This window comes from Tachyglossus aculeatus, chromosome 24, assembly GCF_015852505.1.
Source record: "Tachyglossus aculeatus isolate mTacAcu1 chromosome 24, mTacAcu1.pri, whole genome shotgun sequence".
NCBI lineage: Eukaryota > Metazoa > Chordata > Mammalia > Monotremata > Tachyglossidae > Tachyglossus > Tachyglossus aculeatus.
Window position 1 is genome coordinate 11832886 of NC_052089.1, and position 15579 is coordinate 11848464.

Genomic DNA, 15579 nt, shown 5'->3' on the forward strand with positions numbered 1-15579 from the left:
CCCTTCTCTTCTTCAAAGTCATTTAAAAAGACTCCTCCCCCAGGAGGCGTTCTCTGATTATTCCCAATTTTTTTAATGGTATTTGTTAAGCGCTGACTATGTGTCAAATACTGTTCTAAGCGCTGGGATAGGTACAAGTGAATCAGGTCAGACACAGTCCCTGTCCCACATGGGGCTCACAGTCTAAGTAGGAGGGAAAACAGGTACTTAATCCCCATTTTACAGTTGAGGGAACTGAGGCAAAGAGAAGTTAAGTGACTTGCTCAAGATCACACAGCAAGCAATTGGCAGAGCAGGGATTAGAACTCAGGTCCTTTGACTCCGAGGCCCATGCTCTTTCCTCTAGGCCATCAGCCACCTCAACACTGATTTTTTTTTTAAAGTCTGTGTATTCACTTGTGTCACATTTCTACCTGTTCTTACTTTTAGCCATGGCATAGCCATCGACTCGACTCTACTCCTTTGCCCATTAGATTGTACACTCCTTGAAGGTAAGGACCACATCTTAAACTCCTGCAGTATGTTCCCAAGCACCTAGTACAGTGCTCTTCACCCAACAGGCACGCGATAAAACACTGGGTTGTCTCTGGGCACCTGAAGCGTCAACCCCTAGACTGTAAGATCCTTGAGTGGAGGGATCACATCTACTCACTCTACAGTCCCAAGCTTTTAGTCCAACCCTCTGCACAGAGTAGTGTTCAATGTGTAATACTGCTTGCTTGACTAGATTGTGAATCTTCCCCTCCAATTCAAGGACCTTGAAACAAGACAGCCCCAGTCATGTAATTCTTTATTTTCAAGCTCTTGACCGGAGCTGGGCAAAACGAGGCACAGGGGTCAGATCCAGTCTGCCTCCACGCTAGCAGCTTCCCCCCCCGCCATATCGGCTCTTACTTCACTCCTAGCCAGTGGCTGAGGTCAGCAAACTCTTGGCAGGCTGCAAACCCAAGAGCAGCAGCTCACTGGATCCCGCACTAGGCTCAGAGCCAGGAAGGAGTCGCCAATGGTGGAAGTGGGTACTCTTCCAGTGTTCAACTCCCCATTGATTTTTCCAGGAGGGTGGCCTTAGCAACCTGGCAAGTGGCCCACAGGCCAAAATGATAGCTCACTGCTCCTCTAGACAGTAATCCATTAAAGTTCTCACAGTTTACCTGGTTTTAGAGGAGTTAGTATCTACTGACACTCTGAGTAAGGTCAGGAGTCACTCTGCTAAGCCTTCCACAGCTGGGAATGGACAAGGAAGACCCCTCCATTGCTGCTGGGGACCTTGAGGAAAAAAGAAACTACCCTAAGTAGATGAACAGCAAATAACCATTCCCTTAAACTAGCCAGCCAGGCAGCAGTCCTGATGCCCAGGAGGAAAGATGCACAGAGTGAGCAAGGTGGCAGAACATCAAGATCACTGGAGAGCTTCTCTAATACAAGACTGTGGGTAACAATCAAGGTTATTTCTGGCCTTCTTGCTAGGTCATTACCAGGTGCCCCTTTGTGAATTGCCCCATCTGCTCCCCAGATTCATCCCAAAAGTTCCCAGTGGTCCCCAAGACAAGCACCGTAAGCGGGGTGGGTGGAAGAGAAGAGTTGGGTGTCAATGAAGCTCAGTCAATCCATCAGTCACATTTATTGAGCACTTTTGGTGTGCAGAACACTGTATTCAATGCCTGGGAGCATACGACAGGGTAAACAGACTGGATTCCTGTCCTCAAGGAGCTTACCAAAGAGTGGGGTGACAGACCCTAAAATAATTTACACCCTAACAAGGTTCTCCTCTGTAGACGCTGGTGTTGGAGTGCCCCCCGCCCACCCCCATCCCCTGGTCAAGCATGGGAATGTGGTAATGGGAAGCCACCCGGATTTCATGGCATAGGTGGGCAGGGTGGCCTTATAAAATGATCTGGGCTGGGAATCTTGAGGATCTGGAATCTCCATCTTATACTGTGGGATTATGGGCAATTCATGTAGCCCCCTCTGCCTTACTTTCCCATTTACAAAATGGGGAGAAATTGACCTGCTATCCGCTATCCACTAGTGAGGTTATGAGGATAAAATTACCTAATAAGCCAGCTCATTTTGTGAAATTATATTGTGCTTACTCAAGTGTTTACTACAGTCTCTGCACACAATAAGCACTCAATAAATACCATTGATTGATTCCAATTTCCTAAGGAAAAAAGTGATCACTAAGCCTAACATATTGATTATTATTAATATGACTTCTGGAGACCTTTCTGCTCCCTGGAATTCCAGAGACGGTCCGCAGTTGCTCAGTTTGGCCCTCCAGTGCCTCCTAATTCCTCCTCCCCTAAGTCACTCTCCACATCCCCACACTCCTGGGGCAGATATTCACCCATTCCTGGGAAGAGCTAATCTACATCGCCATTCATCTGCCCCCTCACAATTCTACTGTTCTCGCTAAAGCACGTAGTATAACACTCTGCACACAGTAAAGGCTCAATAAATACCACTGACTGATAGTTGTATATGATGCCTGGCGCTTCTGGGGCTAACCAAGTTATTTACAGAAAGGAGCATGCACACACAACACACATATCTGAAATGCTCATAATACCAATTTGGACAGGGAGAGCATTATGAGGAACAAAGAATTCTTAGGATGGCAGATCTGATTTTTTTTTTTTTTAGCAGAGCAACTAACTGGCACCGCATATGAAAACAATGATAAACCACAGTAACTCATATAAGTTCCGAACCATAATAGAAACCTCTAAAGTCACGCTGAAATAAGATACTGCTTGGACTCAGTTAGGATCTAACTACCTCACATTCATGTCTATAAAGCCAGCTTCCAGGACTTGTTTTCATTGGATAGGATTCAGTGAGTGTTCTTAGAGTCCTTCCTACGGGGTCAGTATTTGGACGTGTCTGTGAATACTTTGTCTAAATGATGTAACTACCTTTGTCTGAAATGTAACCACATTCTTACAAGTTTTAGGTAGAATTAAAAACAGAATCGTTCATTTCATCTGATGGAGCTTGCCACTCTAGGCATATTGCTTCCCTGCAAACTGGATGTCTTACTTTCGAGCTCCAAGCCTGTGTGGCCTTAAATGTAATTAAAAACAGTAACAAACTTGTGTTTGTTCCTTAATGTCTGTGCCACAAGTACGGCTTTTGAAAACCCATAGACAAACTAAACCCGCTTCTTGGTGTTATTTGAAATCAAATTTGAGGAAGAGCAAAGGTAATTCAACTGTGCCTTTCTGACCGAGGGGTGTAATGGCAGGAAGTTTCTGCACCTTAGATTCAGCTGGACTGACATACATCGCTTGTCAATCTGACTGACCCCACTAATTGAAAAAGACAGCCCAAACCTGTCTCTCTTGCCTAAATAACTTCAGAAAGTCAAGGAGAAAAAGTTAGCCTAATGCCTGTAGGTATTTAGTCCTAAATCCTGTCTTTTATCCAAGGGGGGGGGGGGGGGGGGGGGGGGGGAATCTTAAAGACTGAAAATTACATTGCTGGTAAGTCCAGGACGGACTCTAAACAAGTCCCCCTCCCGTCCCCATTTTTTCTGCACCTGCTGCCTTATCACAGGGACTGATTTTGCATGCTTGCTTCAACCCTACAGAAGCCACAGGAAGCAAGAGAGACAGAAGCATTCAAGTGTGCTCTGCTCCCATTGCCTCCAGGCCCGGGTCAGGCAGTTATAGGACCACTGAGAGTCCCACATAATTCCAGCACTGATTTCTCTATGGAAATAACCTCAAGGGCTCTTTAGGTGACCTGGGGTCACTCAGAGTCCCAGGAGGGTGAGGGGGCATTAGCACATTCTTGAGAGTCCAGTTTTCTCAAATATGCTAATTTCTACTTCTGGTCAGTCAGGGAGTTGGAAATGATGTTGGACTGGGGGAGGTATTCATGAACTCCCTTCAAAGCCCTACTGAGAGCTCACCTCCTCCAGGAGGCCTTCCCACACTCAGCCCCCCTTTCCTCTCCAACTACCTCCTTCCCCTCCCCACAGCATCTGTATATGTTTGTACAGATTGATTACTCTATTTTCCTTGTACATATTTACTCTTCTATTTATTTTATTTTGTTATTATGTTTTATTTTGTTGTCTGTCTCACCCTTCTAGATTGTGAGCCCGCTGTTGGGTAGGGACTGTCTCTAGATGTTGCCAACTTGTACTTCCCAAGCGCTTAGTACAGCGCTCTGCACACAGTAAGTGCTCAATAAATACGACTGAATGATTGAATGAATGAATGAACTGGTGGGAAAGAGGCAAAAAGATTGTGATAAAATGCTTGCAAATCACATGCAAATACTGTGCTTCACGCGAATACTCTCTGGACTGTATACAACTCAGGATCTGCAAGTGCCCAGTGAGATTCATGGACTTGAGTCTGCAGCTTAGGACAGTGCAACTTGGGACAACAGCTTATTTGGTGCAAACGCACAAGAAAGGTGAAACTAGCATCGTATTCACATTATGGCACCTACAATGCAACTCTCTCAATTACAGCATCACCCTGACACCTTACACTGTGAGCTCCTTGCAGACTGGGAACAGGATTTAATTTTCATTTTTTTTTGTTTTTCCCCAGCATTCAGCACCATCTAAATACTGCTACTGATAATAGTAACTGTTAAGTGCTTACGACATAGTACAGGCACCGTCCTAAGCACTGAAGTGGGTACAAGCCACTTGGGTTTGACACAGTCCCTGTCCCACATGGGGCTTTCAGTCTTAATCCCCATTTTACAGTTGAGGTAACTGAGGCACAGAGCAATTAAGTGACATACAGCAGACAGTGGCGGACCCAGGATTTAGAACCCAGGTCCCCCTGACTCTCAGAGATGTGCTCTAGCCACTAGACCATGCTGCTTCCCTATTACCCTCAGGCCCAGGAAAACAAAGAACTTCCCCACTCATTAAGAGCAGACACTTACAATGTAAATGAGAAGCAAAGTAGATTAACGATTATTTATATACCATTTTAGGATTTAGGCCCCTACACTTTGTTTCTAGGGCACAGATCAAAAAAATTGACTTGCTCCCATCAAAAAAAATTATATTGCAATTAGAGAGACTAGAAAATTTTATAATCAATATGCATGTGAGTTTGGACTATGCAACCACTGTATAAGTGTGAAATTTTGTGTATGTACTTAATATACAGCAATTATAAGAATGTAAAGATGACTGTTGTGGTAGTGATTGTACTTGTGAACTGAAATGGAACTGGGGTGGGGGAAGAGAGGGAGAGAGTGTGTGTGTGTATATATGTGCGGAGATGGAGAGGGAGACCAGAAGGGAAAGAGTGAAGAACCAAGGAAAGTTTTCCGGGAGAGGGCCTTTAGGCACTCTGCAAAAAAAAAAGGGGAGAGATGTAGAAGGTGTACCTTAGGCTGCTTCACGCACACAGAGCAGCTTGAGAAAAGGTTGGAGGAGTGAGAGAAGGCGAACTCAATGCAACACATCGCTAACTGTTCTTATTTTCTGATGTAATGAAAGCTGAGAGAATATCTTCTTCACTACTTTAACATCTTACGCACAGTCAAAAATGCAGGTTTTGTTTCTGGGTGGGCCGGCCTCCTTAAAGTCTTCTGAAGCCGACTGCGATTTAATGCTTTCTATACTGCCCCTAATAATACCTAATGAGGGGGAATTGACAGGGAGAATTTCAAAAATAAGGCAAGCCATGACCTTTTCACAAGAGACTCCTCTGCACTGAAAGTCACACTCCATAACTTTAATGATAATAATAATAATACCAACTTCGCTAATTGTCAGCTGTGTGACTTTGGGCAAGTCACTTAACTTCTCTGGGCTTCAGTTACCTCATCTGTAAAATGGGGATTAAGACTGTGAGCCCCACGTGGGACAACCTGATTACCTTGTAACCTCCCCAGCGCTTAAAACAGTGCTTTGCGCACAGTAAGTGCTTAATAAATGCCATCATTATTATTATTATTAATGATGCTGTGTAGTATTTGTTCAGTGCTTACTATGTGCCAAGCACTGTTTTATGCACTGGGGTAGGGATAAGCAATCAGGACAGACTTGAGAGAAATGGGTTTTACGCAGACAGCATGGGAAGGAATAGAGATCTGCCCATGTAGGTTTACTGCCCTGGATATTTGAAGTGGCATAATGAGATCTTTTCCTTCAATCGTATTTACTGAGCACTTACTGTGTGCACAGCACTGTACTAAGCGCTTGGGAAGTACAAGTTGGCAACATATAGGGACGGTCCCTACCCAACAGCGGGCTCACAGTCTAGAATCTTTTCTACCTCCTCCTTCAAATCAAGCCTTCCCATGAAGTCTTCACCTTTGACGGTACAAACCCCATTCTTAAAATTTGGTGAGAATAACCATTCAGGGACTGTTTCCTCACTCTCACAGGCTGACATCAGCTTCCCCGATCCAGAATCTTCAAGCATCTTCATTTAATGGGCTAACACATACCTGTGAGCTAACCGTCTGGCAATGGGCACATTACCGATTAGCTTGGAAACCGATGGTGGGCAATATTAAGTGAGATCATTTATAAGCCACCTCCCTTTGAAAGCATTCATGAGATGCCGAAGAGGAACTTCCTTGTGGCTTTTTTTAAAGAGGCTTGCTTTAAAAGGTAAATCATTAATTTTTAGATCTCTGCAAACAACAAAAAAAGGAAAGGTCAATTCTGGCTGGGGGAAAAGACATTCCTGGGACCAACCATGCTCGGAAAAATTCACGTCTACAACACCAGCCTTATCCTGCCTTGCTTTCAGCATGATAGATCACACAGCAAAACCATCATCAGGGCTTACATGAGTTCAGATCGAAGGAAATTAACTGTCACATCATAAATGTACAATTTTCTCACTACAGAAAAGCATCGTTGATTTACTTTTATATTGCCTGCCACAAAGTCCTCTCGTTCCAGCTAAGATATCTTCTGAAAAAACAACAGGAGTGACCAAACAGAAATACACAGAGATTTGACATTTGTGATTGGAGAGCTTTCTCCTCCACATTCCTTTCACTCTACTGTCTCAATACCTGCTTCTGGTTCCCTCTTATCCCCCGCAAGAACACACACCCTTCTAATTCTAGCTGAAACTCTTCCCTCAAGTGTTTAGTATACTGTTCTGTGCACAGTAAGCACTGGCAAATACCACTGACTGATTCCCCCACCAAGAGTGATGTGTCCTGGGATCACGCCAAGCCCCAGCGGGTAGAGGTATGCTGTGCCACGGCGGGCAAGGAATGGGTCTGCCGACTCTGTTCTATTATATTCCTCCAAGCATGAGAAGCAGCATGGCCCTGTGGAAAGAGCACAGGCCTGGCTGGGAGTCAAAGAACCTGCGCTCTAATCCCGGCTCTGCCACCCTTCTGCTGTGTGACTTTGGGCAAGTCACAACTTCTCTGTGCTTCAGTTTCATCATCTGCAAAATGGGGATTAAGACTGGGAGCCCCATGTGGGATAGGGACTGGGTCCAACCCAATTATCTTATACCTACTCCAGTGCTTAGTACAGTGTCTGGCACATAGTAAGCGCTTAACAGATACCATTATTGCTATTATTAGGCACTTAGTACAGTGCTCCGGATTTAGTCAGCGCTCAATAAACACTGTTGATGATGATCTGGGATTTTTTTTCCACAAACAAAAATGGCTTATTTAAAAGAAAGCGTTGTGTCCATTTTCGTTGTAACTTTGTCAAAAAGGACCATCCCACTGAAGCACCAGAGCACAGTAAACAGAACATACAGAATCGGGTGGTTGCAATTTTAATCTAAGCTACCGGGCTCTCTTCCAAGACATACTGGGCACATGGCGCAGCCTAGCCTGATCTACAGTGCAAGCCTAAGTGCTGCCAGTATCAGCAGGGGGAAGAAGTAGAAGAGAAGCCGTAGGACAGAGGAGTGGAGCACGTACATCTGAGGTCACATAATAGCCCGTGCGGCTCCCCTGGTCCACCTTGCTCCTCCTGCCACTCAGATGGAGGCAGGGCTGACCGAGGAGATGGAGACTATCTAGAAAGGGGAAGGCAGAATGTGAAGGTCGGGTGAAATCCAAAGTCAATCCACAGAGGCACGCCAGGTTGGACGCCCCAGTTTGCTCACCTCTACTGGGCATGTTGGGAGTTGTTGGTGCCTTTCCTATTGGCTGCGGAGGGATAAATGTTCTCTTTCTTAATCCCGGAAGGCCTCGGAGGAAGAACAGCAATGCTGACTCAATCCTTCTCAACTGGTGTTCCACCAGAAGGCAAGCTCAGGGAGTTTCCCCTCAATTTTAGGCCCTTCCCTCTGAGCAGGCCCTGTTATAGATGACCGGGCGACTTTCCTAATAAGTGAAACACGCAGCCACTCCCAGGGTGCACTAAATAAAGCATCATTGGCAAAACAAAATGCCCTTTGTGTTTTTCAGGCTGAAAAGGCTGACTGACCAAGAGAGAGAATACCAGGAGAGAAAAGAGAAAGAAAACAATAAGAAAGTTGCCACGCTAAAGGAGGAGCTGACCAAATTGAAGTCGTTTGCTTTGATGGTTGTGGATGAACAGCAAAGACTCACGGAACAGCTCACGCTCCAAAGCCAGAAGATCCAAGAGCTAACTGCCACCGCTCAGGAGACCCAAACAAAACTGGTCGTCGCTGAAGCCACAGCTCGAGAGGAGAAGCAGAAGGCCGTCGGACTGGAGCGGGAACTCCAGACGCAGACCCACAAGCTTACGCAGCAGCAAGAGGCTATCATGGCCAAACTGACCAACGAGGACAGCCAGAACCGCCAACTCCGCTTAAAGCTGGCGGCCCTCAGCCGGCAAGTTGACGAGTTGGAGGAGACCAACAGATCTCTGCGAAAAGCAGAGGAAGAGTTGCAGGACATAAGAGAAAAAATTACCAAGGGAGAAGGAGGCAACTCCGGCATCATGGCGGAAGTGGAAGAGCTCAGGAAGCGAATCCTGGACATGGAAGGCAAAGACGAGGAGCTCATAAAAATGGAGGAGCAGTGCCGCGATCTCAATAAAAGGCTGGAGAAAGAAACGTCGCAGAGCAAGAGCTTCAAGGTGGAGGTGGACAAGCTGAACAAACGGATTACGGAGTTGGAAAAACTCGAGGAGTCATTCAGCAAAAGCAAACAGGAGTGTTACTCTCTGAAATCCCACCTCGACAAAGAAAGGACGGCAACAAAGCAGCTGTTTCAAGAGCTAGATAGCTTAAGAGTCAGAATTGGAGAGCTAGAGAGCACTGAAAGCAAGCTGGAGAAGACAGAAGGCACTCTCAAGGAGGATTTAACGAAACTGAAAACGTTAACCGTGATGCTTGTGGACGAAAGGAAAACAATGAATGAAAAAATAAAGCAGACCGAAGAGAAGCTACAAGTGGCAACTTCTCAGCTGCAGGTGGAGCAAAACAAAGTGACATCAGTTACCGAAAAGTTAATCGAAGAGAGCAAAAAGGCCCTGAAAACTAAAACAGACGTGGAGGAAAAGATGTACCACGTGACCAAAGAGAGAGACGAGCTCAAAAAGAAGCTCAAAGCCGAAGAAGAAAAGGGCAGCGACCTTCTGTCCAAAGTTAACATTCTGAAGAAAAGACTCCAATCCCTCGAAGGCACCGAGAAAGATCTCCTCAAAAACAAATTTAAACAAGAACCCAGTAAGGGCACAGGCAGCTTACACCAAGAAAACAATAAGATCAAAGAGCTATCACAAGAAGTTGAAAGGCTGAAACATAAGTTAAAAGACATGAAAGCTATCGAAGACGATCTCATGAAAACCGAAGACGAATTCGAGACCCTAGAGAGACGCTACGCCACTGAGCGCGACAAAGCGAAGTTTTTATCCGAGGAACTCGAGGATGTCAAAATGGAGCTTGCCAGGTACAAGTTGGCAGAGAAGACGGAGGCCAGCCACGACCAGTGGCTTTTCAAAAGACTCCAAGAAGAAGAAGCCAAGTCCGGGCATCTATCTAGAGAGGTGGACGCGCTAAAAGAGAAAATTCACAAATACATGGCCACTGAGGACTTAATAGGCCACTTACAGGGTGATCACACCGTTCTGCAAAAGAAACTCAACCAACAAGAAAACCGAAACAGGGATTTAGGAAGAGAAATTGAAAGTCTCACCAGAGAACTGGATAGGTACCGGCACTTCAGTAAGAGTCTGCGACCTAGCCTCAACGGTAGGAGAATTTCTGACCCGCAGGTGTTCTCTAAGGAAGTCCAGACGGAACCAGCGGACAACGATCCCCCGGATTACAAGAGCCTGGTTCCTATGGAGCGAGCCGTCATCAACGGGCAGCTATACGAGGACAGCGACAACGAGGACGAAGAGCTGAACGACGATGAGCCCCGGGTGTCCTTCAAGTGCAACTCCTCCACTGTCCACCCTGTCAATCGGAAATTGTGGATCCCGTGGATGAAATCCAAGGAGAACCAATCTCAGAACGGAAAAGTACAAGCCAAACAGAACGGAAACTACGTCCAGCCTGGAGACTTGGTTTTGAGCCACACGCCAGGGCAGCCTCTTCACATCAAGGTGACGCCGGACCACGGGCAGAACACGGCCACTCTTGAAATCACCAGCCCCACCACCGAGTCTCCCCACTCTTACACCAGCACCGCAGTCATTCCCAACTGTGGCACCCCGAAGCAAAGGATAACCATCATTCAAAATGCCTCCATAACGCCCGTGAAGTCAAAATCGAGCCCGGACGGCCTCACGAGCCCTGAGCAAGCCGCCGTGTCCCCAGTGGCCGTGGCAACGTTCGCCAGAGCTTCGACTCCAGAGTCCTGTGGCTCCATCACTCCGGAAAGGACAATGTCTCCCATCCAGCTTGTGGCTGTGACTGGCCCGGCCAGCTCCCCAGAACAGAGCCGGTCACCGGAGCCCCTGGAGATTGGGGCCAAGCACACCATCTTCAGGGTCTCTCCGGACCGACAGTCGTCGTGGCAGTTTCAACGGTCGAACAGCACTGGTTCCAGTGTGATAACTACTGAGGATAACAAAATCCACATCCACTTAGGAAGCCCTTACATGCAAGCCGTGGCGAGCGTGGCTAGTCCGGGGAGGCCCGCCAGTCCTTCTGTTCCACCCCAGGATACCCGAACTCCAGCCCTAACGAATGGGACACCCGGCAAATCCACAAATAAGGTCACCAGCAGTATCACTATCACACCAACAGCCACTCCTCTCCCTCGACAATCACAAATTACAGTAAGTAATATATATAACTGACCCCTCCACCCCCGGCCCCCGTCCATATGGATATTCTTACAAGACACCAATCCTTTCTCTTCCCCACTCCCACCCCAGATCCCAGCAGGACTGACTGAACAACCCTTTTCACTGTGGGAGAGGTTTGTGCATGAACTGTACAACAATATATGGAACTAACTTTTAGTTTTGCCTGCATAGTCATACCAAGTGTGCACTTACTGTATATCGTTCATTTACATACCTGTATGGAAAATATTTAGTCTGCACTTGTATAAATGCATCTTTGTGTATTTCATTTTCCATAACTCACATTAATTTTTGACTGCAACCTGTCTCAGTGAAATACTTTTAACATTACAAAACAGTAAATAATTGGTTATTTTTACCATTGCTTGCTGGATTTTCTTTGGGTCATTTGTGTTTTTATATTTTTGCATGTACAATGGAATTTGGTTTTGGTTTCTACAATGCCTATTAATTCTGCCTTAAAACAAACCCTGCTCCCCATTTGTTCCTACCTTCTTAGAGTATTGATTCTAGACAAAAAGTAATACATTCAGCGCCTACCATCTGCTAAAATGTTATAACGGGTTTTCGGCTACAGGAGTCACTCAACTAGCTCTAAATCAGAAATTTCATCTTACTGAAATTTAGTGCTCCAAAAGTGTAGGTTTCCTAACCTCAGGACCTCAGTCCCTGGTAACTGGGTTCAATTCTCATTTCAAATTGTAACAGTGGCTTAAATAAAACCCTTAGCAATAAAATTAAAGCCCAAGGGGGCCTGGACTCTGATTTTTAAAGACATTAAGGTGGATGCGGCACTGTTAACATACTTTTTTAGACTTTTTGGCTGTACAGATTACTTGACTCCAAGTCTCCTTCTTCACTGACAGCTTAGGTCATTCACTGTTAACGAGAAACTGACAGTCAAAAACTCTAAAAAGCATGTGCATCTGTTTTGTGCTATTTATTGAGGCTGTGTAGCCGGGTACAGAATCTATTCGCCATTCTACTAATGGGCCCAGACATGATTCCTGTCCTTACTTTCCCAACTGCCATTACCTCAACCTCCCATTCAGCCAATCAATTTCATGAGCATTCCAGGGTGCAATTGAAAAAATCATTTCACCACCATAATCAACCAGAGACCTCAGAAATTAAACAGTATCTTTTCTCCCTTCCTAATCATACTTTTTTTTTCCCTGTAATCTTTTAAGTGATAGCACAAACCCAGGATTTGTTGACAGAAACACTTCCATGGCAATGGACAGTAATATCACTACACTTGATTGCATCACCATTCAATGAATGCGGCAGAAAGCAGAGGTCGATGATGAAGACTTTTAGACTTTTAGACTGTGAGCCCACTGTTGGGTAGGGACTGTCTCTATATGTTGCCAACTTGTACTTCCCAAGCGCTTAGTACAGTGCTCTGCACACAGTAAGCGCTCAATAAATACGATTGATTGATTGAACGAAAAAGCTTCTGTTTAAACACACTTTTCTTGGGAATCAGCAATAGGCAACTGGAAGGAAAGGACACTATAAAAGACAGAGTGCCATACTGGGTTTCTCTGGGGAAAAAAAAGTCATCCCCAAGTGGCAAAAGCCTTTTAAGGGATCATCCAAGGTCCTTATTGCCTCGAAGAGAATTCTCCAAGGTGTTTTGGGGAGTTTTCGAGAGACACCTGAAGAGACACAGCATAGCCTGATAGATAGAGCACAGGCCTAAGAGTCAGAGGGTCCTGGGTTTGAAACCTGGCTCTGCCACTTGTCTGCTGGGTGGCCTTGGGTAAGTCACTGCACTTCTCTGTGCCTCAATTACCTCATCTGTAAAATGGGGATTAAGACTGTGAGCCCCATTGGGGACAGGGAGTTTGTCCAACCTGATTATTTTTCAACTACCCCTGTGCTTAGTAGAGCTCCTGGCACATAGTAAGGGCTTAACAAATACCATAAATACATACCATAAATATAAATACCATACCTTAAACAGCCAAATTCCTCAAATGCCTGAAATGGCATACCTGCTGGAAGAATATCATCACCCCAACTTCTCTAAGACCCTATAGAGTCCCGGACCAAAGAAGGATAACAATGGGGCAAAAAGCCAGAGTGATCAAAGCTCGGTTCTGTGCTCCCTCCTTGTTGCCCTGAGCAATCCATTTGCTTCCAAATATACCTCTCCACAGAAGCACTGCAAACCCTCATCGCAATTCCTTTCTTTTTGCCTAACGTGTTTTGGGGAAAATAATTTGAATTCATCATTTTAGACTTTTGCCTGGCTCCCAAATCCAAGATTAGTTCTTCCACGGACAGACATCCCACAGGTATGTTTAAAGGCGCTGGAACCTCAGCACTAGCAAGTTGTCTCTTCTCCAGAGACATACTGAGGCTAATTTAATCTCTGACCTCTCCATTCACACGAAAGGCTCTGTCCTTCAATAGTCACCATAAGGTTGGTTTCACCCAAGCACTACATCCCACTTGGGGAACCCTTGGGGGCGTTCTTAACAGAACAAGTGGAACTGTTACCTTCCCCCAAATTAAAACACGTGGAAAGAGCCACATTTAGTCATTTCTCAGAGGCATCTTCTGTCCTTTGGACAACTGCCCAGTTCTACACAGAACAAAGATGTTTACAGTTGAGTGTCAAGGCAACGGGAAAACCTAAACCAAAGACCAGACATTTAGAAACATGAATGGTTTGCCCTTTGCTCATTTCTCAATTGGGGTGATTTTCCAGGTTCACCACACACAGGCAAGCGGCCAGGCGATGCTGACCAGGAAAGGGCCCAGGTAGGGCTGTGGTCAGAAAAGGGCTCTCTTAATGTCCTCCTTTCCCTTGGCCACTAGCCAGGTAGAGTTCCCTGGCATCTACAAGGCAGGCTGAGGTGGCGTGGTCGGGACTGTTTCCCGTGACTCTCGACACGCGTGCATGGGTCTGTGGCATGGGTGCATATATGGAAGACATAGGGGGCTTGCAGGTTCCATTTTTCATATGCCCAATTGCTTTGGGAGTTCCGGTGAATCTTCCTCAAACCAAGTAAGTTTGTTTAAGTTTGGGTTGCATCATGAAGCCTGAAGGGTGTTCTGTTCTTATGGACAGTGAGGGCCAACTGAAAGGAGAAACATTTTACAGTGCTCCTTTCCCCTCTCCTCGTCCTGCTAAAAAAACAAAAACCAAACCAAAGAAAAAAAAACCACCCCCCAAAAATCCCAACCAAGAAATTGACTTGATTACAAGATATCAAGAAAAGATGTGGCAAGGCACTGTTATAGATCATGGAGGGGATATGACATTTCTATAGTCAAGAAACCAGCACAACCACATACTTCAGAAGTACATACTCATGGCTTAGTTTGGAAAAAAAAATCCAAATGCATGAAGTGCAATCATTTTCTTCATGTAACATGTGCATTTCTGGTCCTAACTTCCCCTTTCCAAGAAATCCCAGGAGAGATTGAGGAATCAGGAGAAGAAGGGGAAGAAGTCCGGGGTTCTTGAAGAAATATTCCCTTAAGATCAAAACACCAGACAATAAGGGAAGGGGATTTTAGTTCATGGGTTTTTTTTCCCCTTTTTTATGCTGTTTGCTTGTAACGATTATTGGATTTGGAGGAAAAGGAGAAGAGGAAGTTCACAAGAGGCACTTTCTTTAAACTAAAAATCAAAACAGAGCTTCCACCATTACCTACAGAAACCACAGCCCCAGGTTCTTAAACAATGCAGCCACTGACCCACCCAGTCCCAATACTTTTTAACATCTGCTCTCAAGGTATATTTTAATCTGCCCTCAAACTTTGCCCTTAGACTTGGGGCAAGCAGCAGTTGCAGCCAATTCTGCACTATCATTTTGGCTTTTTAATTATTATCATATTTAAAATGGACTTGCCTATAGATTTCAATGTGGCTTTTCCACAATCCGGTCAATGTTTAACTTTCTGAATTCCAGCCTTATGTGACCTGTACAAAAGGGCAGGGCAGTCTCCTTTTATCCTCTAATGAATGTTTAGAGGTACCCACATCACAAAGCCATTGTGCATTTTGGCATAGCTTGTGGCTAGGCTCCCATGAGGTCTTGGACTAGAGGAGTCAGAGCAGTTTAGTGGGGAGGTTGGCCTGCAGGCAGAGCACTGAGGCAATGGTTTGTGACACCCAGTGCTTAGAACAGTGCTTTGCACATAGTAAGCGCTTAACAAATGCCATCATCAGCATTATTATTATCCGAACACAGAATGGTGCTGCCTCTCAGCAAATCTTGTGGCTCCAGGAATGGAGTCACTTGGGTCAGGCTGACCTAGGGTTACTCCTAACAGTCCCAACATGAGGTGGAAGCTGAAACGGGGAAGCAATGTGGCCTAGTGGGAAAATCACATGCGTGGGAGTCAGAGGACCTGGATTC

The 15579-nt window shown here is 45.5% G+C and overlaps 2 protein-coding genes across 3 annotated transcripts in view; one reads left to right on the plus strand and one right to left on the minus strand.

Annotated features, from left to right (window-relative positions):
• Positions 1-11530, plus strand: part of LOC119945073 (filamin A-interacting protein 1-like) — a 31327-nt gene extending 19797 nt beyond the window's left edge. Inside the window, exons 2-3 of the mRNA XM_038766079.1 lie at positions 8383-11170; positions 11270-11530. Coding sequence (XP_038622007.1) covers positions 8498-11170; positions 11270-11350 — 2754 coding nt within the window. The 5' untranslated portion in view covers positions 8383-8497 and the 3' untranslated portion in view covers positions 11351-11530. The remainder of the gene's footprint in view (positions 1-8382; positions 11171-11269) is intronic.
• Positions 1-15579, minus strand: part of CMSS1 (cms1 ribosomal small subunit homolog) — a 263733-nt gene that overhangs the window by 226431 nt on the left and 21723 nt on the right. The window lies entirely within an intron of this gene.